General features: G+C 39.8%; 1 protein-coding gene and 1 pseudogene across 4 annotated transcripts in view; one reads left to right on the top strand and one right to left on the bottom strand.

Annotated features, from left to right (window-relative positions):
* The window catches only part of SLC25A36 (solute carrier family 25 member 36), a 42,244-nt gene extending 21,949 nt beyond the window's left edge, over positions 1 to 20,295 (bottom strand). For 2 of the 3 annotated variants that reach the window (XM_082461286.1, XM_082461287.1), the window contains exons 1-2: positions 20,006 to 20,294; positions 2,512 to 2,676 (exon numbers count right to left, since the gene is read on the bottom strand). In XM_082461286.1, coding sequence (XP_082317412.1) covers positions 2,512 to 2,676; positions 20,006 to 20,046 — 206 coding nt within the window. In that variant the 5' untranslated portion in view covers positions 20,047 to 20,294. Of the gene's footprint in view, positions 1 to 2,511; positions 2,677 to 20,005 lie in introns of all 3 variants that reach the window. The other variant, XM_082461288.1, reaches the window with a different exon arrangement.
* Positions 20,296 to 20,366: 71 nt separating this feature from the next.
* LOC309660529 (SIN3-HDAC complex-associated factor pseudogene) lies at positions 20,367 to 26,744 on the top strand (annotated as a pseudogene). Its single transcript, XR_014268353.1, has 2 exons — positions 20,367 to 20,588; positions 23,281 to 26,744. The product of XR_014268353.1 is annotated as an SIN3-HDAC complex-associated factor pseudogene (transcript).
* The last annotated feature ends 215 nt before the right edge of the window (positions 26,745 to 26,959 follow it).

The raw sequence follows: 26,959 nt of genomic DNA, 5'->3' as shown, positions 1-26,959 counted from the left end.
AAGTCCCCAGAAGCACTTTTGATAAAACTAGATTAGACAGAAGCAGAATTAAGAATGACAAATTGTAGAGCACAGTTTGAAAATTTCCGTGTTTGCTAGCCCTTTCTGTTAATAATCCCTTTGAGAAGTAAAGGAAGGTAAGTGTCCTTTAAAAAAAACACACACATTTGCAAACACTCACAATTTTGCGTACAATTTCACCTAATTTACAGACCTCTTGAAGCTCATCCAAGAGCCCCTAAGAAATTGACAAAGCCTGGGGGGAATTCCCAAAGTTCCTGGTTAAGAAGCCATAAAACACTTCATAGCCACTAGGATGGCTATAATCAGAAAGAAAGATGGAGTAAAACAAAGGTTGGTGAGGAATTTTATTTTATACTTTATTTTTTGGCAAGGAACTGGAAATCTCATTCATTGGTGGTGGGAATGTAAAATGATGTATCCGCTTTGGAAAACAGTTTGGCAGTTCCCTAAGTGTTAAATATAAAGTTACCATACAACCCAGCAATTCCACTCCTAGTATATCCCCCAGAAAAATAAAACATGTGTTCCTATAACGGCATTACTCATAACACCCCCAAAAGGGGAGACAATGCAAATGTTCATCAACCAATGGGTGGATAAATAAAATGTGGTATGCACCTATACAATGGAATATTTGGCAATAAAAAGATATTTGTTACAACATAGATGAACCTTGAAAACATACTAAATTGAAAGAAACCAGTAAAAGACCACATACTATATAATTTCATTTATGTAAAATGTCCTGAATATGCAAATCTATAATGAAAGAAAATAGATTAGTAGTTGTTGCCTAGGGCTAGGGGGAGAGGAAGAGGAGAAAACAGGAGTGACTGCTAACAGGAAAGGGCTTCTTTTTGTGGTGGTGATGAATAGGTTCTAAATTTAGAGTGTGGCGATGGTTTGAACAACTCTGTGAATATACTAAAAACAATTGAATTGTACACTTTAAATGGGTGAATTTTATGGTATGTAAATTATCTCTCAATAGAGATGTTGGGAAATTAAAAACCAAAGGAAGAAACCATGAAACAGACTGATTAGGACAGAGCCCCCGAGTAGGGAAAAAATGGGAATAAGAGTCAAGAGACTGGGCTTCCCTGGTGGCGCAGTGGTTGAGAATCTGCCTGCCAATGCAGGGGACACTCGGGTTCGAGCCCTGGTCTGGGAAGATCCCACATGCTACGGAGCAACTGGGCCCGTGAGCCACAATTACTGAGCCTGCGCGTCTGGAGCCTGTGCTCCACAGCAAGAGAGGCCGCGATAGTGAGAGGCCCGCGCACCGCGATGAAGAGAGGCCCCCGCTTGCCACAACTAGAGAAAGCCCTCGCACAGAAACGAAGACCCAACACAGCAAAAATAAATTAAAAAAAAAAAAAAATAGTCAAGAGACTTTAAGGCAAGAGAATGCAGAGTCGGCAGCCATCTGGATACCGATGACAGGTGAAACATTAAACTGACTCCTAAATGAGAAATCAAAACAGAGCCCAGAGGGATTCCTACAGTTCCTCTGAGGAAAGTCAGAGAAGGCAAAACCACTGAAAAATAGAATAAAAAAATATAGTATTGTCACAAAGGTCAAAGGAAGAATTTTAAGAAGAGGAGCGTTACATTCGGTAATAACTGTCAAAATCATGATATTAAAATACTCTATTATTAAGCAGATAGAAGTATATATATCTACAACAATGGCATTTTAACCCCAAATTGTTAACAATTTTATTCTACCTACTCATGTACTTAAGTAAATTTGAAAAAAGAGTGATGAAATCTTTTGGTAGTGAAAAACACACAGTATGAGTTTACTTGCTACTACAAAATAAACACTGCTGAAGTAAGCTCAAATAGATTATGTCCCAACTGAGCTGATAAGACAGACACACAAGGCATTCAGTTACATATCTAAGTTTAAACATATAAAACTCAATTTCAATAGTTTTGAAATTTCAAATCTAATTTGTAACATAATGAAGTATGGTAAAATGTAAAAACACATCTTTTTCAAACCATTAAGAAATGCCGAACACTGAAGTACATTTTAAAATCAGTAGAACTCTGCTTTAAATCTTAGTTATATTTAGGTTATATAAAAATCAGACTGACATTAATTGGATGTGCTTACTTGTGTGAGCACTTGGAAAATTAAAAATACACATAAAGAGTTAGCATTTAACATGATCACATTTCAAAAATAAATGAATTTATTTAAACAAAACAAAATACCTATAATGTCTTGAGAAAATAAATCCACTGGATAAATGTAGAAAAATACTCCAAATACACATGATTTGGAAATAATATTACATTTTATATTATCCAACTTACTGTTCCTCTCCATTAGGGATTATTGTTTCTACTGAATTTATGGGAGTAATTCTGTCATTAAGTTTGTAAAAGCCTTTTTAAATATGGCAGAATATAAATAAACAAACATGGGCATCATGAAGGTAAAGCCGACCAAAAAACTCATGAATACTGTGCTCTCACTTTAGACAGTGGAGAGGTCCAGGAGACACTACTCGATCGACACTGGCTCCAGCCATGGTGTTCAGCTGAACTTCAGAGATATAAAGTGTCACAGAAGATGACTGCAGCCGTGTTTTTACAACTTCCAGTGGACATGTCAGAATAGCTCCCACCGTACCACCACATCTACAAAAAAATGCAAAGAACAAAACTTATCTACTTAATTCACAAATTAGTACACATGCGCAGAGCTGTGAAACAAATGAACAACTGGGGCTTTGTGAAGGTGCTAAAATTTACGATTTTTGGTTTTAGAAGACTAAATAATTTTTTAAATGTTTCACTTATTTGACTGTATACAAACACCTTTAGTTGTTAAAAGTAACTGAGCTTAGGGCTTCCCTGGTGGCGCAGTGGTTGAGAGTCTGCCTGCTAATGCAGGGGACACGGGTTCGAGCCCTGGTCTGGGAAGATCCCACGTGCCGCGGAGCAACTAGGCCCGTGAGCCACAACTGCTGAGCCTGCGCGTCTGGAGCCTGTGCTCCGCAACAAAATAGGCCACGATAGTGAGAGAACCGCGCACCGCGATGAAGAGTGGCCCCCGCTTGCCGCAACTAGAGAAAGCCCTAGCACAGAAACGAAGACCCAACATAGCAATCAATCAATCAATCAATCAATCAATCTTTAAAAAAAAAAAAAAAGTAACTGAGCTTAATATCTACCTAGCAAGAATAATTAGCTGAAGATTCCAAACAGTGGGTGTTACTACTGAAATTTACTGTTACGTCACATCATAGCTTTAAACACTGTTCTAGGGTTTTATTTGGTACTCCTTGCCCAGATATTACTTGTGTTGAAACCTAGACCATTATTTGAATTATATCCTATTTCTCAAACTCCTATCTTATCTTTCAAAATTCAAGAAATGGTCTTGAGAGCAATATGAAATAAACCACTGATGGATAATCATACATGTCCCCTTGTTTTAAATATCCAAATACTCAGAGACATTTCACCTACAAATAAATACGGAATTTGAGTCTCAAAATCTGTATGTTAGGCCCACCATGTGGGAATCTGTGCAAAGTAGGTAGGCTTAGCTAGAAGAATCCAATTTAAATATAAGGACTGATCACCAAAACAACAACAAAATAAAAGCTCTTAAATGATATTATTTAAACTTTTTAAAGGTATATAAGAGACAGGCTGAGTAATTATTCTTTTTAAATGCAAGACTGGAAAATAATTTTCTCTTAAAGCATTAATAGCTACTCAATGGAGCTCTGAACTGTTTTCTAACCAGAGGAAAATCACTCAAGAGACCTCTTACTGCACTGAAAGAGAAAAGCAGACTGAGTCAGAAGTAACCTGGACCTCCAAAACAGGCATTAGAGCAAGAAGAAAAACAGCCCACCACAGAAAGATACTAAACAATTCTACGTCTAGAATTTTAAAAATGTGTATATACAAAAGATATAATAAAAGGAAAGCAGGCATGAAAACAGTACCATTCCAAAAAAAGTTAAGATAAGAAATCATTAACAAGAGTGTTTCATATTAATTTAACAGTACATGCCATCAAGAAAATAAAATTGAAACAAACTTTATGCAATAAAAGTGAAAAATTAACACAACAAATGAAAAACAGAGAACATCCACATGTAAAATAAAACTTGATTCTTACCTCATATCATATTTTAAAAAGTAACTCAAAATGGACTATACAAAACTTCTAGAAGGAAACATTTGGAGAAAAATCTTTTTGACTTTGGGGTAGGCATACATTTCTTAGATTGAACAACAAGAAGCAAACACATGAATCATAAAAGAAAAAAACTGATAAACTGGACTTCACCAAAGTTTAAAAATTCCACACTCTGGAAGAAACTGTTAAGAAAATGAAAAAACAAACCACAGTCTGAGAGAACTATTTGCAAAACACTTATCTTGTAAATGCTTATATTCAGAAACAAAACTCAAAAATAAAAAGAACTAAAAAAAGATGAACAGATACTTCACCAAAGATATATGGATACAAATAAACACAGAAAGATTTTTCAAAATCATTTTTCATCAGGAAAATGCAAATTAAAACCTCAATGAGGTACACTGCACGTCTACTAATGGATAAAATTAAAAAGATTGACAATAAGAAGTGTTGATACAGAGCAACTAGAAACCTCAAACACTGCTGGTGGGAATGCAAAATGGTAGATTTTTTTTTTCGGGGGGGGCCACACTATGTGGCTTGCAGGATCTTAGTTCCCCAACCAGGGACTGAACCCAGGCCCAGCAGTGAAAGTGCAGAGTCCTAACCACTGGAACACCAGGGAATTCCCGCAAAATGGTAGATTTTGGAGAAAAAAAAAAGGTACAGTTTGAAAAAAAGACTGGTGGTTTCTTACAAAGTTAAACATATTACTGCCGTACAACCCTGCAATCCCACTCCTAAGGTGCTGACCTGGGAAAAACCAACATATACAGGCATACTTTAGAGATATTGTAGATTCAGTTCCAGACCATCCCAATACAGTGACTACCACAATAAACTGAGTCACATGAATTTTTTGGTTTTTTAGTGCATATGGAAGTTATGTTTACACTATACTGTGGTATATTAAGTGTGCAATAATAGCATTATGTCTAAAAAAAGTATGTCTTAATTTTTTAAAATGCTGATCAAACTTAGAAGTTTTTGCTTTGAAAAAGCAGATGAGTTTCTTTTTTAAATTTTTATTGACATATAGTTGATTTACAATGTTAATTTTTACTGTACAGCAAAGTGATTCAGTCATACATATATATTTACATTCTTTTTCATATTCTTTTCCATTATGGTTTATCACAGGATATTGAATACAGTTCCCTGTACTGTAAGAGTAGGACCTGGTTGTTTATCCGTTCTATATATAATAGCAAATTTATAAGCTTTTGCACAGCAAAGGAAACCATAAACAAAACGAAAAGACAACCTACAGATGTGGGAGAAAATATCTGCACATGATGCAACTGACAAGGTATTAATATCCAAAATGTACAAATAGCTCATACAACTCAACATCAAAAACAACCTAATCAAAAAATGGGCAGAAGACCTAAATAGACATTTCTCCAAAGAAGACATACAGAGGGCCAACAGGCACATGAAAAGAAGCTCAACATCACTACTCATTAGAGAAATGCAAATCAAAATTACCATGAGGTATCACCTTACACCAGTCAGAATGTCTATCATCAAAAAGTCTACAAATAATACATGCTGAAGAGGATGTGGAGAAAAGGGAACCCTCCTACATTGTTGGTGGGAATGTAAATTGGTGCAGCCACTATGGAGAACAGTATGGAGATTCCTCAAAAAACTAAAAATAGAGTTACCATATGATCTAGCAATCCCACTCTTGGGCATGTATCTGGAGAAAACTCTAATTCAAAAAGATACATGCACCCAATGTTCATAGCAGCACTATTTACAATAGCTAAGACATGGAAGCAACCTAAACGTCCATAAACAGATGAAAGGATAAAGAAGATGTGGTATTATATACACAATGGAATGTTACTCAGCCATGAAAAGAAATGAAATAATGCCATTTGCAGCAACACTGGATGGACCTAGAGATTATCACACTAAGTGAAGGAAGAGAGACAGAAAGACAAATATATGATATCACTTCTATTTGGAATCTAAAAAAAAATGCTACAAATGAACTTACAAACTTATGGTTACCAAAGGGGAAAGGGAGAGTGAGGGATAAATTAGAGTTTGGGATTAGCAGATACAAACCAGTATATATAAAATAAACAACAAGGTCCTACTGTACAGCACAGGGAACTATATTCAATATCTTGTAATAAACTATAATGGGAAAGAATCTGAAAAGTATATATATAAAAATAACTGAATCACTTTGCCGAACACCAGAAACTGACACAACAATGTAAATCAACTATACTTCAATTTAAAAAACAAGAGAGAAAAGCATACAATTTATTTAATGTAAGTTTTAAGTGGAAAACTTTATAAGAAAACGAAGACCCTAAGAAGCGGCTAAAACTGAGCATTTTTATGCTAGGTTTGATGAAGAATGGAAAATCATGGGAAAATGTGATAGGACAGAAAAAGGGTATGAGCAAAGAAATAAAAATGCTGTTGGGAAAATGGCTCTGATAGACTTGCTCAACACAGGGTTGCCACAAACCTTTAATTTGTTAAAAAAAAAAAAAAGGCATTATCTTCAAAATACAATAAAGCAAAGTGCAATAAAACGTGCTATACCTGTATATGTCCACACAAAGACCTGTCCATGAACGTTTACAGCAGCTTTACTCCTAATAGCCAAAAACTGGAAACAACCAAAATGTCCATGAACTGATGATGAAGGATAAACAGACTGTGGTCTATTCATACAATGGATTACTGCTCTGTAATAAAAAAGCAGCAACCTGGATGAATCTCAAAAACATTATGCTAACTGAAAAAAAAACGGCACAAAAGGCTTTCATTTTATAACATTTTCATTTTTATGACATTCTGTAAAAGGCAAAACTAGAACAGAAGTAAGATCAGTGGTCACCAAGAGGCAGCTGAGGTGGGAATAACTGACTGCAAAGGGCATGGAGAAATTCCTGGGATAACAGAAATGTCCTATGTTTTGATTATAGTATAGGCATACATCATTTTATTGTGCCTCACAAGTAATGCGTTTTTTAATAAATTGAAGGTCTGTGGCAACGCTGTGTTGTTAGATGATGGTTAGCATTTTTTAGCAACCAAGTATCAATACATTTGGGTTTTTTTTGTTTTTTTTAATTGACAGCACCTCGCGGCTTGCGGGATCTTAGTTCCCCAACCAGGGATCAAACCCATGCCCCCTGCAGTGGAAGCGCAGAGTTCTAACCACTGGACAGCCAGGGAATTCCCAGCAATCAAGTACATTTGATCCTTGAATAACTTGGGGGTTAGGGGTGCCGATCCTCTGCACAGTCAAAAATCCACGTATAACTATATAGTCAGCGCTCCTGTATCCGTGGTTCCACATTTGTGGATTCAACCAACCATGGGTTGTGTAGTCCTACAGTGTGCATTTACTGAAAAAAATCTGCCTATAAGTGAACCTGTGCAGTTCAAACCCGTGTTGTTCAAGGGTCATCTGTATTTTTATATAAATTTATTTATTTACTTATTTATTTTATTTTTGGCTGCATCGCATCTTTGTTGCTGCGTGCGGGCTTTCTCTAGTTGCGGCGAGCGGGGGCTACTCTTCGTTGTGGTGTGCAGGCTTCTCATTGTGGTGGCTTCTCTTATTGCAGTGGCTTCTCTTATTGTGGAGCACGGGCTCTAGGCACGCGGGCTTCAGAAGTTGTGGTGCTCGGGCTCAGTAGTTGTGGCTCGTGGGCTCTAAAGCGCAGGCTCAGTAGTTGTGGTGCTCGGCCTCAGTAGTTGTGGCTCGTGGGCTCTAAAGCGCAGGCTCAGTAGTTGTGGTGCATGGGCTTAGCTGCTTCGCGGCACATGGGATCTTCCCGGACCAGGGCTCGAAACTGTCTCCCCTGCATTGGCAGGCGGATTCTTAACCACTGCGCCACCAGGGAAGTCCCCGGGTCTTCCGTATTTTTAAATTAAGGTATATGTTTTTTTTAGACATAATGCTATTGAACACTTAATAGACTACAGTATAGTATAAGCAAACCTTTATATGTACTGAGAAACCAAAAAATCAGTATTTCTCAAAAATTCCACTTATGACTTTAAATAGGAAATTAAAAAATTTAATCCCCCAAAAGAAAAGATCAAAACCATGATTATATTTTCAGAAATCAAGCATCAATTAGACAAACACTAGGGCCATAAAAGATTTGAAACAAAATTAAGTAAGCCAAGGGAGACTTCTACACTCAATGGGTAAGAAACTGATATTTTTAAACAGCTATGAAATAGGCTTAAAAACCTAATTATATATAAGGCCCAAGGAGAATCTTAAAAACAGAAGCCATAGTTTATTTGTGTTAATTGTTCAGGCTAAGTAGTAAGAGATATGAATCATCACAGTATACATTTTAGCATATACTGCAGAACTCAAGAGAGCCTACATGGTAGACCACACTGTATTCACACTATAGTAGTGATTTATTTATAGTAACTCATATTTGTTTTTAATTCAAATTTGCCTAGCTTTTTGAAAGCTGTTTAATATATTTACTTTGTAAGCTTATTGAACATAAAACCCAATAAGACCCCAAATTTGTAATAAACATGCAAAATTTATATTCTGTAAAACCTAAAGAATATGTCCTTGGTTTTCACAATGAACATGAATTACTTTCATAATTAAAATAAATAAAAACAAGCAAAAAGCAAAGTTAGCACATTCACAAGAATGACTACCTATATCATACTCAGTCATTCCTGGTTCCGAGAGAATAAACACATTACACAAAGAAAACAACCAACCAACCTACCAGGGAAGAACAGTATCTATGCCTCACAGGCTTGTTGTAAGGATAATATACGATACATGATATAACCCATGACGTGACACATAGAAAGTACTCAATAAGCATTAGCTACTGAAGTTGTCAGCATCTATCACTGATTATAGCAACTAAATTTTTTAACAGAACTATTACAAATACTTTATGGCAGACCACAGACATATACACTATGATTCCTAAAAAAACCACTTCAATAAATAAAATACATGATGATCTAAACTGTACAGAGCTGCGGGGGGAGGGCGGTGTAAATGGGTGTACACACAAGCACTTACACTGTCCTGAAGCAGTTTTACATTATAAAATGCAATAGGTATGTAGTACAGGAGTGACACTCCAGTGTTTCTCATGCTGCTTTTATCTTAGTCATTTTAAAGTAATTATTTTGTACACTGAAATCATCATAATTGATGTAGAGAACAAAACTACTGCTGTCAATAAACATTTAAAAATCTCTATGTATGAAAGCAGGATTAACTACATTAGATTTATCTCTTCACCATGTCAAAAATCTCACTGTCTAAAGGAAAATGCCACAAGGACAAAGAGAGGAGAAATTAACACGATTTCAAGCAATGAAGCAAATGGCAAGGATTAACTGCCTTGGCAAAGAGAAAGAAAGGCTTGAAGAAGGAAACACCAAAGAGAAGCAAACAGTTTTGCCCTGCTGAACCCCTTACAACAGGCCTAATGACTAAGGGCACCAAGTACTCAAGATGGAGGTAAGGCTAAGAATTTAAAACAGAAGGACTGGCTGACAGGTAATGTAGCAAAGCTAGGATACCCAGGTGGTATTCTCTTCCTCCCCGCCATGGGTAAAACTGTATTCCAAGGCAGAAGCCTAATTTTCTGAAGAACATGAACTCAAACTGTGAGGTCAGGTTTAACGGGTACAATGGATGCAAAAAACCCACATCAAGTTACAACACTGCAATCTTTCATAATACTGGAGACAAAGATCTCGTGAATTTCTAGAAAGAACAAAAGGTCGCATACACAGGAAAAGTCATAATAGCATCACATTACTCAACAACTGCAGAAGATTACTTATTCTAGAATTCTATGCCAAACTTAACTATTAAGCAGATAAAATAAGAAGTTCCCGCTGGTAAGGAGACATGGGGGAAGGGAGCAGGGAAACGTTGGTTTTTATTGTCTTTCAGAAGCTTTTTTTAAAACTATACGTATACATTTATTTTTAAATAAATGTTTAATCATAATTTTAGCAGTAAGTATCCTTTAAAAACAGCATGGGTTTTTAACTGCAGAATGTGGTTGATGTTTCTGGGACCCAATGGACTCCATGAAAAAATGATGTATTTGTGCCAGTGTCTTTGACTCAGAACTCCAAAATAAATCCAGAATCTTGACCACCTCTCACCATTTCCACCCTGGTCTAAGCCACGATATTTTGTCGAGGTTACTGGAGTAACCTCCTAATTAGTGTCTCTCTTTTTCTACCCTTACCCCACTCCCTCCGATGTATCTTCAGCACATAAGAGTGACTGTACTAAAATCTTGTCAGATCAAGTCACTCCTCTGCTCAAAACTTTCCAAAGACTTCCTATGTCATTCAGAATAAAAGCCAAAGTCCTCACAATGGCCTACAAGATCTAACACAATCTGATCTTCCCTGATTCCTCCTGATCTCATCTACTATCCACCTTCTCACTCACTCTGTTCCAACCATACTGGCCTCTGCTCTAATTCTAATTATTAGAGTTTAACACACCAAGCATGCTCCTGTGGTATTGGAGGCTAACAATCATCAGTTCGAAGGGAGATCAAAGGATAAAGAGGCTTTCTGATATCCGACTATCCTCAAGTCTCACTGGTTCTACATTCTAAACTTCCTCTTATATTTCCCCTCACCATCCTCACTGCAAGTGCCTTGAAGCAGGGCCTCATTTTATTTCTAGCCTTCTAGCTGGTCCTGAGTCCCTTCTGATCCAGTGATGTGGCCAATGTGTCAAGATCAATTGCAAGGTGTCACCAATGTAATTTGCTACTAACGAAAGTACTACGTTGGATGCTTTACTGTTAAAAGAAAAAGTTACAACTCAAAGTCTCTCACTCATTTGCTTTAAATGCTTTGATTAGCAAAGAATTCCAAGGAGAGAACAGCCAAGTTTGATAGCAGAAGAGCATATAAATGTGTTATTCTGTAACATCAAAAATCTAGAAAGGGGGCTTCCCTGGTGGCGCAGTGGTTAAGAATCCGCCTGCCAATGCAGGGGACATGGGTTCGAGCCCTGGTCCCGGAAGATCCCACATGCTGCGGAGCAACTAAGCCGTGCGCCACAACTACTGAGCCTGCGCTCTAGAGCCCGTGAGCCACAACTACTGAACCCACGTGCCACAACTACTGAAGCCCATGCGCCTAGAGCCCGTGCTCCACAACAAGAGAAGCCACCACAATGAGAAGCCCGTGCACTGCAACTAAGAGTAGCCCCCACTCGCCACAACTAGAGAAAGCCCGCGCGCAGCAATGAAGACCCAGTGCAGCCAAAAATAAATAAATAAATAATTTAAAAAAAAATCTAGAAAGGGGGTTTCTAAGGTTATGAATCAAATAAAACTGTTAAATGCCCCTATACCCTTGGTATATCCACGTTAGAAAACCTCAACTATGTATTCTTCATAAAACTATTTGGATCAATGCTAATTTTAAAGTTTCACAGGCAAATGTCATACCTTTTAAAGATATGAGGCCAAGGTTGCTTGGTGAGAGGTTATCATATAACTATGCACTGATTTTAGAGAATATTTAAGAATTGTTTAACATGGTTATCATGAAACACCTTTACAAGATATTTAAAACTATTCTATTTTCATGATGTTTGAGAAATTATACAATAAGTAAATCAAGTCACCCCAGGAATTTACTGGAATGTAGACACATTTTTAGCCTATGGTAATTTGGGAGTGTAAATGTCTCAGAACTTTCAAGTGTTGCTTCTACTTGTTTACTGTATATAATGAAGATAAAATTTTTTGACATGCCAGGGGTTCTAACTACTCAAGGGCTATGGATTCCTTGAGTAAAGCAACGGCTAAAAGCTGCTTAGAATGGAAATTTTTTTTTTTTTGAAGCTAGGCACAATGTAACCAAGAAACTGGTTAAAAAAACAAAACAAAAAAATCTGGGAAAATAGATCTTTAAGAAAGAGAAAGGACTCTGAGGGCACTAAAATGCTCTCCCGCACCCAAGTTACAGCAACACAAAAATCAGAAATGTGGGAGGTTGGGGGAAGATAGGGAAGGGGAAAAAGAAATTGTTCACTAAGTAAATATGAGTAACAAGCAGATCAGTTCAGCCATGATGCCAAGAGTCATAAATCCCTAGGTCAGTGCAGATGCAAAACCTGATCAGCAGGATAGCCCCAAGGGCCTGAACCACTAGATTCAGTTCCCCTGGCTTTAGAGAACTTTACTAGCCACGCCTATGGAGGAATTTAAGGTGCCCCAGGTTTCTGCTAAGGAAAGGATGGGTCAACGAAAAGAAACGGGAGTCCAAGACTGTGGCTGTTACACATACATCTTTGATTCTGACCTTTTGAGCATGTATGGATCAGGACACGTGTTTTGAATAGGCAAGATTAATTTATAAATGGACAAATCTATTCTGACTGGGTCCACAATATTTGTATGTGTGTGTACGTATATACACACATGTATATGTATATGTAGGTACTTTAGAAATATATTTCTGTTAACATTAAACAAAACTATTTTGTCAGACAACTGCAGTGTCTAGCTTTGTAAAGCAAAGTGAATAGGTTAAAATATTTTGTCATTTTTCTGCTGCAGGTAACACTGCCCTGTAATTTCCTAATTAGGGCATTAGTCAAATTAAGAAATACCACTAAGAAAGAGATTCATTGAAATGTTAGCTATAGGGACTTCCCTGGTGGTCCAGTGGTTAAGAATCCGCCTTCCAATGCAGGGGACAAGGGTTCAATCCCTGGTCAGGGAACTAAGATCCCACATGCCACGGGGCAACTAAGCCGCGTGCTGCAACTACTGAGCCCACATGCTCTGGAGACAGGGCGCCACAATTAGAGAGAAGCCCGTGTGCAGCAACGAAGAGCCCTCCTGCTGCAACTAAGACCTGACACAGCCAAAATTAGATAAATAAATATTTTAAAAAATTAAAAAAAAAAAAGAAATGTTAGCTATAGAGTTTTGCAATCTCAAAACATGTAGCCTGTCTCTGAAATTCCATAAAAATCATTTAGGAAGTCTTACTAAAGATTGTTTCTCTGATAGTATATTTGTAGAGGTTATTTCTTCTGAAGCTTTAATGTTCGGGCAAGAAACAAGTTCTTGAAGAATGAAGGACATAGTCTACATACTCGACAGACTAACTTATGAAAAGTCGGATATAAGAGTGGTTGAAAATAATGGTATTTGGCTGGGGGGGTACATGTAGTGTTTCTCATGCAGGAAAAAAATTAACAAGCTAGGCTTATTCGAAATGCTAAAGCAAAACCAAAACACTGATAAACTGAAAAAAAAGAAAATGTTAACCAACAACTTTCATAAACATGGAAACACAGAGGAAAGCCATTATCATACAGCGCAAGATGTAGATGTATAGTCTTTAATGTAAGGAAAAACAATGATATCAGGACTAAAGTTCACTATAGAAGCGAAATATGCTGAGGGTATGTGGTAGTTTTAGTGCAAGTAACCCCCCCCCCCGACCCAAATTACTGCGTTGTTTCTTTGATCCCCCTTTGCAACAAATCTCAAAATCCTATTTACTGTCTCTAATTTCTCTCCCACTCCCATCAGATTTCCCTCCCCCTGCTCTGCCTTGGAAACTGCTGATCAAGGTAACCAAAGGTCTCCACAATTGTTAAATTCAATAATTAATAGCTCTCAGACCTCATCTTAATGGACAATAACATATGTCCTTCCTAAATACTGTATATTTGTTTCTTCATTTGACTTTCAGAACACATTTTCTTGGTCACTTTTTAAGTCTACTTTGCTGGTTCCTGCTCTTCTTCTGATCTCTTTTGCTGAAATTTCCTCTCTTCTGCTCTATATTCACTCCCTTAGTGACCTCGTCTAGGCTCATGTCATCATCTATGTTCCACTAACTATTAAATGTGTTCTCTCTAGTCCAGAGCTCCTTCCTGGAGTTACCTAATATATTCATCCACCTAAACAACTGGCTTTTTGACTTCTCTACTTCTCAAATTTTCGTCTTAAATGGAACTACATACTGATCTTCCCCCACCCCAACCTTATTCCATCCACAACCTTCCCATCTCAGTTAACAGCAATTCCCTCCCTCTAGGTGCCTAAAGTAAAAACCAAGGAGTTATTCTTGACTTTTCTTCACACACCACATATAGTACATTACAGCCTTCTCTGAAGAACCGTTACCTCTCATTTTGATTACTCCAGTAGCCAAATCATTTCCCTACTTCTGGCCCTGCCCTACGTACAGTCTATTCTAAGCATGGTGCGACCAGAATTTGGCTTTAAAACTCCTGCAATGACTCTTCCCATTTCAGAAAAAAAGCCAAAGATCTTCAATGGCCTAACAATGGCCTACTACTCTGGCTATACTTGCCTCATTTCAGTGATCCTACCCTACTCAGGGTCTTTTCACTGCCTGTTCCCTCTGAATAGTTAACTCTCTCCTCTCCAGGTCTTTGTTCAAAAGTCACCTTCTCAAAAAGACTCCACTATCCTCCTACTTGAAACTACAGTGCACCCCCATTATTCCCCTTTATCCTACTCCACCTTTTCCCCAACCATGGCACTGAAACCTTTTAATTAATGATATAATTTACTTAGTGTAACAATTCAACACCTCCTTTCAGATAACTGTGGATATTTTTCAATATTACATTAAAACTGGGCATGTGGTAGGCTCTTGAAATTAGCTGCAATATGGAATCTGAACTATACCAATAAACTTTTCATATTGTTACATTAAAATCCATTGCTTTATTTTACATTCTGAATCTTTATCTATGCACTACTCTATAACATCATGCATTGGTTATTTGAAAAATATTGGTTCACTGGATTATACAGGTCTTCCAAGTGTAGATACGTTTTGTGATACAATATTTTAAAAATTACATTTTCTATCTATTCAAGATTTCAAGGGACTTCCCTGGTGGCGCAGTGGTTAAGAATCCGCCTGCCAATGCAGGGGACATGGGTTCGAGCCCTGGTCCCGGAAGATCCCACATGCTGCGGAGCAACTAAGCCATGCGCCACAACTACTGAGCCTGCGCTCTAGAGCCTGCGAGCCACAACTACTGAGCCCGCGAGCCACAACTACGGAAGCCCATGTGCCTAGAGCCCACGCTCAGCAACGGGAGAAGCCACAGCAATGAGAAGCCCGCGCACCACAACAAAGAGTAGCCCTCGCTCACTGAAACTAGAGAAAGCCCGTGCCCAGCAACGAAGACCCAACGCAGCCATAAATATATAAATGATTAAAAAAATAAAAAGATTTCAAAAATTCTAATTTTTGCTTGAAAACTCCCAGTTTTCATTTTATCATATGGCAACAAATGTTATCATTTGTTGTGGTTTTCCTTGAACCAACAGGCCCACTTCCTTCATTTTTTGAGAAATGTCTGCCAAACATTCAAGCCTGAATTGTCATAGTCTATCAATTGTTCTTTCAAGAGTGGTTCTCATGAAAAAAGACGCTAGTTCAGCTTGAGGCAGAAACAGTTGTAGAAATGCTTTACTCATGTTTCCCATTTGCCAAACAGAATATGAAATGAAGATGTATACTCAAGAGTCAAGATTTTTTTTTTTTGGGCCGTGCCACGTGGCATGTGGGATCTTAGTTCCTTGACCAGGGATTGAACCCACGCTCCCTGCAGTGGAAGCGTGGAGTCTTAACCACGGGACCACCAGGGAAATCCCAAGAGTCAAGATTTAAAACATTAATTTTTACTGCTTCAAGAACATTCTTAAGAGACCCTGTGTTTTTAAATTGCAAGTGCTAGTGACTACTAGCACAGTCTGGTGATGCTGCCTTGACGCATGCTAAGGTAACAGCGCTTCACCAGTCATCGCTTTGGCACCATCAGTCCAAATGTCACAAAGTGAAAAGGCAAATAATGTGTTAGTATTTTTATGAGAAGAGCTTTAACGTCTCAGACCACCAAAAAGGTCTTGGAAACTCCCAGGGGTCCCTGACCCACAATGCTATATACTACACTAATCCCCTTACAGGAAAATAAGTTTGAGAATACATCAGGATAAGCAAATTACCTTAGTCTTGCAATCTATTAGTAAGAATTAAAATGTATTTTTAAAAAGAAAAAAAAGAAAAGGTTATAAAAATTATGGAAATAAGGCTAATAAAAAAATGTAGACAAAGTGTAAATAAACCACATTATACTTTTAAGTAGTCTACTTCTGTACTGATTTTACAAGGAAACAGGTGAAGTAATTTAACAAATATTATGACAAAATTTCTACAGAATCGACGTTATCTGACACCCAAATGGAGTTTCTTACTGAATAAATGAAAAATAAATGGTTTGATAAATGGATTGATTAATTCCAGGATATAAAAATAAACCATTTCTTAGATAATCTGAAATTACTAACTATATGTATTAAGCTCTCACTGTCACAGGAGCTACAAAGGAAGGAAATTCATCCACTTAAATGTTGAAGGTTTATTCCTCCCATTTGAGGCAATCTCTCTCTCAAATGGAAAAAAACCCAAAGTGCCTCTTGGTGGACATATGCAGCTGACACACAACTAAACAATGTAGATCTATCAAAGAATTTAAAAACATACCACTTATGTCTTCACACACAAACATATAGTGTTATTAAAAGCATAGCTAAAATTAAAGCATATTTACACCCTTTTCGGGCAGTTGTGAGTAGCCTCTGTAACTCAATCAACCTAACCGATGACCTTACAAACTCTGAATATTAACCCTGACAAAAACATAATGGGACCAAAGGGTGTGTTAAAGAAAGCACGAGTTATGCATGTGAGTCGGTCACCCAGACCCAAGGTCCAGTGCTAGTCTGTTTCAAGTTTTCCTGATTTAATAATACATCTATAAGGCTACTAAAAATCTGAGATCCTGATAAACACATATTTGAATAAATACAATTATAACCATCAGGAAAACAATCCAAAGGCTCCTTCTTAAGACAATTTTTGTCTAAAGATTAAATGCCACTGTGAAAGGTTACTGGTTCTTGCACAACGGCTAATACAAAGATCTCTCTCCTTTTCTCTATCTTGTTATTATTAAAGTAAAAAATAAGTTTCCTAACTCCTAATTTACATAATTCTATCATGATAAAAAAATGAAATCTAGTTTTCTAAGAACGTCCAAAAAATAATTGCCTAAATATGCAACTTTGAGATATACTAGACATCTTCAATTAAGAACAATGTTACCCACAACTCAGTTTGCATTTCCATAATGCTTAGCATACAGACTTCCAGAATATTCTATAGAAATTTCATACAGAAATAGAAATTTCATACAGAAATCTATTCTAAATGATTTTATTTAATATAGAGCTGGGAGGTTCTTCAGAGATTATTTTAACTCTCATTTTACATGTATGAAAAGCTGTTTAATGTTGGGTAAGTAAATTTTTTATACCTTGGTATTTTACCATATTTTGTTTTTAATTATTTATTTATTTATTTTTGGCTGTGTTGGGTCTTCGTTTCTGTGCTAGGGCTTTCTCTGGTTGCGGCGAGCGGGGGCCCCTCCTCATCGCGGTGCGCGGGCCTCTCACTCTCGCGGCCTCTCTTGTTGCGGAGAACAAGCTCCAGACGCGCAGGCTCAGTAATTGTGGTGCACAGGCCTAGTTGCTCCGCGGCATGTGGGATCTTTCCAGACCAGGGCTCGAACCCGTGTCCCCTGCATTGGCAGGCAGACTCTCAACCACTGCGCCACCACGGAAGCCCGGTATTTTCCCATATTTTGAAGGGGCTAAACCAGATGATCTTTACCATCCTTCCTAGTTCTACTGTTTCTCTAAAAAAGGTAAGCCAAGTTTTACTGAAATGACTTATGAGACCACATATAAACATAAAATCGAGATAGGATGCAAAAGAAGAAAATTTATAAGGCTGAGTACCTATCTTGTGTCAGGCCCTATAAACAAGTACTTCATTTAATACTCTAAAAAACCTGCATATGCTAGGTTGTTTTTTGGGGGGTAGAGGGGCTCCTAAATCTATTTGGGTTTAGATGCTGCAAAAATGCCCCATTTCTGTTTTTAAAGAAAACGCTAACCATAAGGGCCTTTACATGCATTAGTAACAACAACGTGGCTGATGATCTTAATCCAAACTGGGAAGTTAGTGCAATCAAGCTAACATTTCAAATAAATGTGCCCTATTTTTAACAAAACTTGACACCTGAATCTTGAATGCAGAGCAATAAAAAATGTTAGGACCTAGAATAGGGCCTTAGAAATCATTTAGTACAACTTCCTCATTTTACAGATGAAGATGAATTAAAATCAAAGAGCGTGTCCACTTTTCGCTCAAAATAGTGGCCAAAAAAGTAGATGTGTGGTCTCCTAACATTCAAAAATTACCTTATGATCTAGTTACAGGAGGGAACCCAATTATTTGCACAAGACATCTTTACAAGAACATCTACATGACTAATGGTTTTTAAAAAATGATTTAATTTGCCAAGATTATTCTTACGTATCAGAATTATAGAAAGCAAACCCTGCCTAAACCCTGTCTCACGAATTAAATGAACAGTATTAAATGAAAAGTATTTTAATGCCAGAACAGTGCCTGGCCCATAATCGGTGTACAATAAATGTTTCTTCAATGAACGTGCCAACTCAAGGAAAGTACTGTCATCACCGGCAATAGAGTCCACACGTTTAACTCCAATCAAGCCACTGTGAATAGAACCGCCGTGTATTACTTTAATATTATTAAAGTAGTCGATTTAAAAAAAAACTGTATGCTTTAAAGGGATGCGACTTTATATGGTCATAATGGCAGAGAAGAGCCTCAGCATAATTCACCGTAGCCATTTTTGATAAGACTATGATCCTACAGATAAGAAGTAACTCCTAAATTAAAATTGCTACGACTCTCCAAATAATTTGGAAAGAACAACCTAAAAAGGAGACTAAACTGGCTGAACAAAAGATCTGTAGCACTCAAGCTGGCAATCAGGGAACTGAGACTTTAAGTTTAGTCTTAATGTTGTACACATAGTAACTACTGCCAAAGCTTCTGACCTCTCCCCTACCCCTCACTTTCTCCTTTTAAGCAGACGAAAAGCAGCGCGTGTGCAAGACGCCTGGTTTTCAGGAATAGAATCCGACCCCAGAAGCACTGCCGCTTTGTAGCGCATCTCGCAACCTGGAGAAAGGAAATTTTCCAAGATCTAGAAACCTACAGCTATTACGGGCGACAGAACCCCAAAGCCTTCCCGTTGGCGCCGGAAGCCCCCAGACGACCCACCGGGGCCAAGGAGGGCCCGGAAATCAGCTGCCGGAGATCCGAGGCGGGGCGTGAGCGACGTGAGGCAGCCCCGCAGCCCGCGCGCCAGGGACGGAAGGAGGAGGAGGCCCGGCGCCCATTTTGTCCTCGGCCTCCGCACTTCCCGCTCCACCCCCCCCACGCCGCCCCGGCCGAGCAACCTACGTGAGGCCTGCAGTTACTGGCCTTCCGCGGCCCCGCATCCCCGACGTCCGCTAGGCCGCGGCGCGTGGAGTGGGCCTGCGTGGACGCCAGCCCCGCCGGCCACTCCCTAGGCCTCGCTCCGGTTCCGCGGGCCCAAAGCCTGACATCCTGCCGACTTCGCCCTCCCATTCCTCCCCGCCTCAGCCTCAGTCCCGTGGGCTCCCTCAGCTCCCCCGGCTCCAGTCGCCTCACCCCTCCCCGCCCGGGCCTCACTCTCTCGGTCCCCGGCGCTGAAGCCCCTTCTCCCTTCTCGCCCGCGTCTCAGGCCACGGCCCTCGGCCTCAGCCCAGCGCACTCAGCCCCAGTCTGCAAGCCCCTCCTGGGACGTACCCTCCGGCAAACAGATGCACCAGCGTGTCCCTCTGGCTCATTCTCTCTCCCGCATGTCCTCCGGGCGTTGAGGCGGGACGCGGATCCGGCCGCCGCGACGGCCGCAGCTTCCGCCCCGGACTGGAGCCGCACGGCGCCCCAGTGACGGCGACGGGAACTGACGGAGACGCGGCTGCAGAAGGCGACCGGCGGGGCCCTCCCCGCCGCGCTGCAGCCACGCCGCCTCCCACCCTGGCTAGGTTTTCACCACCCGCGCTGGAGGGCGACGCGGCGGCAGCGGGGGCGTGAATATTCTGACCCTCCCTCCCCCCCGCGATATAAACAGAAGCTACCATTGGTCCGCACTGCGTGACGTCAAGCAGCCGGCATGCCTCTTTCACGTGATCGCTAAGGGGTTTCTCAATGGAAGGGGCCGGGAGGCGGGGCTAGAGAGCGTGCCCGGAGGGTAGTGGGTCACCAGGTCCTCGCACCTAGTCCGCCTGACCGGAGGGCTGCGCCGGGTGCCGCCTGGACCCGCGCAGACAAGCGGATTCGAACTTCACGCTCCCGGCCCCGACCACGTGAGAAACGACCTGGATGCCCGGTACGCAAGCGGAGTTGGGACGCGAGCCTGCCCAGTCTCTGATTTACTTTTTTTAGACTATTTTTTTTTAGAGCTGTTTGACGTTCACAACAAAATTGAAAGGGAGGTACAGAAATTTCCCATTGGCCCCTGCTTGATTCACGTTTTAATAATTGGATCTATAACCCAACATTTATGCTTCCTGGTGTCTACCTCAGAGTAGCACTCAGTGCAAGGAAAGGCTTGTACAGACACTCGTACAGGATCACAAACGGTGTTTACAGACAATGCTTAGTGTAGTATTCTATTAGTGTAGAATAAATATTCTTTATTTTAGAAAGAATAAAGAAAACTGGCATTTACTCATTTTTCTAACCAGCTAGTTTTTTCTTGTATGTATATACAAGAAGGTCAGAGACTGAGGGAAAGAAAATGTTTTATCCCTCTACAACATGATTAAATATTTAAAATTTTTGTTAATTAGTAATTATTTCTAAGGTGCAGAAGTGCAGGAAATAATATAACACATAATCTGTATTCATCACCCACAATGAACAAGTGTTGATATTTCCCGCCTTTTTGTTTGGTAACTTCCATTTCACCTGCAAGGTCCTCACCACACTTTCCCACCCATGTGGGATTATCCAGGGCTCACCTTCCTTTCCTTCCAGGGCCATTTCCTTCACAAAGTCCTCCCTGGTTGCCTTAGCTCTCTATGCTCATTACCTGCTCCTAAATTCCCACAGAATGTACAGACTGCATGTCACTGGCAAGTGTGCATCTACTCCACAGTAAATGCTCATTTGTAAAATAGGCATAAGAATACCTACCTCACAAGGCAGTTGTGGGGACTAAACACCTTAAAATTATGTAAAGCACCACAGCAGTGCTATGTAAGTGCTACCTATGATAATTAGTAATATTATTTTACTGCATTGTATTCTTAATAGCAAAACTGGCAGCAGCTAATATTGCTTGAGCACTTACTAATATGCCAGGCTCTGATCTACAGCATTCTCTTATTAAACTCTCACAACTGCCCTATGAGGCCATTGATATTATTCCCCCAATTTTTCATGAGGAGACTGAGATTTAGAATAATTGACTTGCCCAAGATTATCCAGTTCATCCAGAAAGAGATTGGATTTGAATCCAGCAGAATCTCTCTGATCCCAGAGCTTCAGTTAGTGAAGTAATAGCTGCACATTAGAGAGGGAAATTTTGAAAAAAACAAACAAACGAAACTCCAAAAAGTAGAAATAAAAATTGACACCCTGGCCATACTTCGCCCAAACCCTTGTATTAACTTTTGGTGGGGGGGTTAGTTCTATGTTTGTTTACCGCAGTTTTATTGAGGGATCTTTCACATGCCATAAAATTCACCTATGTATAGTGTACAGTTTAGTGGTTTTTAGTATATTCTGATGGTCGTAGAGCCATCACCTCTACCTAATTCCAGAACACTTTCCTCACCCAAAAAGAAACCCCACACTTGTTATCAGTCATTCCCATTCTCCTCTCTCCCTATCCTCTGCCAACCACTAATCTACTTTCTATGGATTTGCCTAATCTGGACTTTTCATATAAATAGAATTATATAATATGTAGTCTTTTGTGTCTGGTTTCTTTCACTAAGCATAATGTTTTCAAGGTTCATTCATGTTGCAGCACACATCAGTACTTCATTCCCTTTTATGACTGAATAATAGTCCGTCATATGACTATATCACATTTTGTTTATCCATTCTCAATTGATGGCCATTTGGATTGTTTCCACTTTTTGGCTGTCATAGATAATCCTGCCATGAATATTTGTGTGCAAGTTTTAGCATGCAGGTACGTTTTCACTTCTCTTGGGAATATACTTGGGAGTGTCATTGCTGGGTCATATGATAATTCAATGTTTAACCTTTGGAGTAAGTGCCAGACTGTTTTCCAAAGTGCCTGCACCATTTTAGATGTATTTCTTTTAAGACAATGGCTGTAGCTCCATGTTTTTGGCATAGTGAATGCTGTGGTTAATTACATTCAGTGAAGCTTCTGAAACTGGTAAGGAGGGAGCCCAAGTTCTTATGTGGAGTAAATTATTCCCGTAAGAGCAATAGCAATTCATAATGTGACCGTTTACTTTGGAACCTCATTCAGATGGCATCGTGGAAGGAGACTCTGCCCCCTGCACATCCCGTCTGGTAGCCCCTGGGGCCGCCCACTGGGGTGTGGTTGCTGAGGCCTTCATTCCTGTGCGGATTCCAGGGTTAGTTGGCTGTCATGTTTGTTGAGGTTCCACTGTACTGTGTCATCTGCCAGCTTTTTTATAATTTTCCTTCCTCATTCCTGTTGGCTAATGTCTTTAAGTGATTCCTTCAAGACCAGCACAAAGACGAGGTTTCTTGAGCCCTTGCCCCTTAAACAAGCAAGCTTCTAGGTGCTTTTCCAGAATGATATTAAGGCAGGGTGGGTGGGGCTAACTGACCTTGCTTTAGTGTCAGGCACACCTGTACCTCTTCCAGACCCCCATTCCTACCGAGGGGTCTTCTGGGAGCTGTAGTTTTTAACTGAAAATAGAAAGAGAAACTGATGGGGAAACTGGGGGTGGCCACAACTGGTTGCTTGGCTCAAAACAAACAAATAAGCTCATTGTGAAGTAGAGGGGACTGCTACTCTATTTCCTGATTGGTACTAACCTCAAATTTTAATTGCTGCTGAACTGCAGGAGACAATCGTTCTAGACATGGCAGTTGAGGAGGAGGGAGCGATTGGAGGGGGGGTTGGTTTGGCATGCACTCCACACCTCAGGAACGTTATTGCATGTGGATCGGCTGCTTTTGGAAGACTATTGCCCAGAAGAAGAGGTGTTTGGTTTTCACAAGCCAAAGATATACCAAAGTATAGAGGGCTACTGTATTTGCAGAGCTAAATCCTCCAGTTCTCAATTCACTGACAGTAAACTCTATGAAAAGGACTTCCAGAGCTGCTTTCGGTTACACGAGACTTGATCAGGAGACATCTGTAATGCCTGTGTCCTGCTGTGAAAAGATGGAAGAAATTACCAGCAGGATCAAAAAAAAAAAAAGAAAAAAAAACCAGAATCACGTGGTAGATGCAAGGGCAGGACCCAGTCTAAAGACTACACTGAAACCGAAGAAAGTGAAAACCCTATCTGGAAACAGGATAAAAAGCAACCAGATCAGTAAACTGCCGAAGGAATTTAAACGTCGTAATTCTGATGCTCACAGTACCACCTCAAGTGCCTTTCCAGCTCAATCTCCTCGTTATAGTAACAGTCAGATGATGGCTCAGATACAGAGATGGCTTCTGGCTCTAACAGAATGCCAGTGTTTTCCATTTTGGATCTCACATACTGGATAAGACAGAAAATATGCTGTGGCATTATCTATAAAGGCTGTCTTGGGGAAGTCCTCATCTGACACACATCTATTCAAGTCTTGCTGCAGCAATAAGAAAGCAGCTGCTGAGAAGCTGGAGGAGCAGGGGCTAGAGCCTCTGCCCATCTCCACTCAGGAGTGGTGACTGAGGTTTATGTAGAAAGGAAACAAAAAACAATTTAAATTTTGGAAAACAAAGCAACAAAATGACCCTCCTATTTTTAACTTGGATACCTGCTGTTCTGCCAAAAGACGATTTCTAGAATAGTTGTGGTTTTTTTAATAGAGTTTTTTTAAAATTTATTTATTTTATTTATCTATTTTTGGCTGCGTTGGGTCTTCATTGCTGTGCGTGGGCTTTCTCTAGTTGTGGCGAGTGGGGTCTACTCTTCATTGCGGTGTGCAGGCTTCTCATTGCAGTGGCTTCTCTTCTTGCGGAGCACAGGCTCGCACGGACTTGGTTGCTCCAGGGCATGGGGAATCTTCCTGGACCAGGGCTCGAACCTGTGTCCCCTGCATTGGCAGGTGGATTCTTATTAACCACTGCGCCACCAGGGAAGCCCTTAGGATAGTTTTGAGTAGGTTATTTTTCCTTCAGTTCTACAAACTCTGAAGCCAGTGTCTAGCTTACTAAAAGGAAAAAAAAAAGAAGTCTACATAATATCAGGTTGGCCAAAACGTTCGTTCGGGTTTTTTCTGTACGATGTCATGGAAAAACCCAAACGAACCTTTTGGCCAACCCAATATTTAAGATGCTGAGTATTTCATAGGAAAGCTGAATGTGACTGTAAAGTGCTTTTAAGTCTTGTTAAAAAATCCCCTTGGGCTTTCCTAGTATCCATTTATTAAAAAAAAAATCCCCTTCTAATGAATTAAATTAGGGGAATTTCAGGTGACAGAGATGGGATTTGTTGTATGATAAATGTATGTAGTTTTAGTCTTTCTATATTCAGAAGCAGTGGTTAGAGCATTTTTTTAAGATGGCTGGCTATACTTGTTTTCCTTCTTTATAATAAATTTGTCATAACTCAGTAAACATGGACTTGCCCCTAGAGGTAGTTGTTAATAACTTTGAAATATTAAGGTCTTGCCAAGGTTCTGATGATTCAAACCTGTACTACCGAATATTAAGCAGGACAGACTAAGTAAGCTCTCTGGTGCAAGTATCTTGAAAGAGTAATTTCTAAATATACAGAGGTAACTTGACTGTATATGTTGCATCCTGTGTCAACTCCCTCCATATTGATGTTTGATAAAGATTTTAATTTATATGAAACTTCTTTTTTTGTTTTTAAAGATTTATTTATTGATTGATTGATTGTTATGTTGGGTCTTCATTTCTGTGCTAGGGCTTTCTCTAGTTGCGGCGAGCGGGGGCCACTCTTCATCGCGGTGCGCGGGCCTCTCACTATCGTGGCCTCTCTTGTTGCGGAGCACAGGCTCCAGACGCGCAGGCTCAGTAGTTGTGGCTCACGGGCCTAGTTGCTCCGCGGCATGTGGGATCTTCCCAGACCAGGGCTCGAACCCGTGTCGCCTGCATTAGCAGGCAGATTCGCAACCGCTGCGCCACCAGGGAAGCCCTGTATGAAACTTCTAAAGCAGAAGCTCCTCTTGGGGAAATGTCAAGTCTTTAGGATAAGCAGTCCTATACGAATAGTACCAAAGCATTACCACTTGGTAGACAACACACTCTATTAAAAATGTTAAATTATCTGAAAAATAAAATGTGCAAGTCTTCAGGATGGCACATGAAAAAACAAAGTTAATGCTTCTTGGGGCACATTTCTTAGAGGGCTTGCAAGTGTGTAAATAATTTGTTTGTGTTACATGACTGGTGACTTCCTTGAAAATATGCACAATTCACTTTTAGCTCTGGATTACTTCAGTTGACTTTTGTGAAGGTTTTATCTGTGTGGAATGGTTGTTTGACTTGTCTTAACCTATTAGGTCTTTGGGTTTTTGTGGGGTTTTTTCATTTTATATTAAAGTAAAATTCTACTAAAAAAATTTTTTTTTTAATTGCTATGGGCTGAAGAAAAGTTCTTAATAGCTACTCGTTGGGAAGTGGAGCACAGATGGACCACTGATGCCATTTTTCCCCCACTTAGCCTTTGTTGGTCTTGTAGGTACAGAAAATTCATATGGGTTCTAGATTGGCAACATTAGTTTTAAATATTTGGGTAGTATTTAAAAAAAAATCTTTGTGTCTTTTTAGCTTTTAGTGGGAGGTTTGGAGAGATTGTTTTATATTCTCAGCCAGATGCCATTAAATTTTTTCCCTTATTTTGCTTTTAATAAAAAGTAATAAATTCAAACAATACAGAAGTGCATGAGTTAGAAATTAAAATCCTCACTTCAACCTCCCTTCCTAAATCCTACTCCTCAGAGGACATCATTGGTAAGAGTTGGGTAAGCGTCCTCCTGGGTACTTGATGCCTTGATGGTAATCATCTCAAAGAGCTTCAGACATGTACAGTACTCACCATGTGCCAGGCCTTGTTGGAAGCACTTTTCATGTATTTTAACTGTAGAATCCAATGAAGGACACTTTATAGACGAGGAGACTGAGATACAGAGGGGTTAGAGGATTTGTCAAGGTGACTCAACTAGCACGTAGCTGAGTTGGGATGGAAACCTAGGGAGTCGGGCTCCGGAATCTGTACTCTCATCCTCTGTTCTACACCATCTCAATTGTTCATTGGTTGAATGAGAATATTAGCTATAGTTTCAAAACAAAAAGGGGGGGTGGGGTGGGGGAGAGGGGGCTTTTGAGAGAACTTAAGGAGCTGTGGTGCCCAGAGGACGAAATGTATACTTATATCTGAGCCCCAGATGGAGTCATGAGGGCAGTGGCTCCCAAATGCAGGTTTCATGTCCCATTGAGCCACCTCTCCCGTCAGCAGCATCAGTTACTCTGTGTCACATTTCAACTCAATCGTGGTTAAAGGCTCTCCTTAGACACACAGGTGATAAGCAGAGCTCGCACTGGAAATATATAAGGAGCTG

Source organism: Balaenoptera physalus (assembly GCF_965194825.1).
Source record: "Balaenoptera physalus genome assembly, chromosome: 4".
Classification (NCBI taxonomy): domain Eukaryota; kingdom Metazoa; phylum Chordata; class Mammalia; order Artiodactyla; family Balaenopteridae; genus Balaenoptera; species Balaenoptera physalus.
The sequence above is the reverse complement of the archived record's forward strand: the minus strand, read 5'-3'. Positions and strand labels throughout refer to the sequence as shown.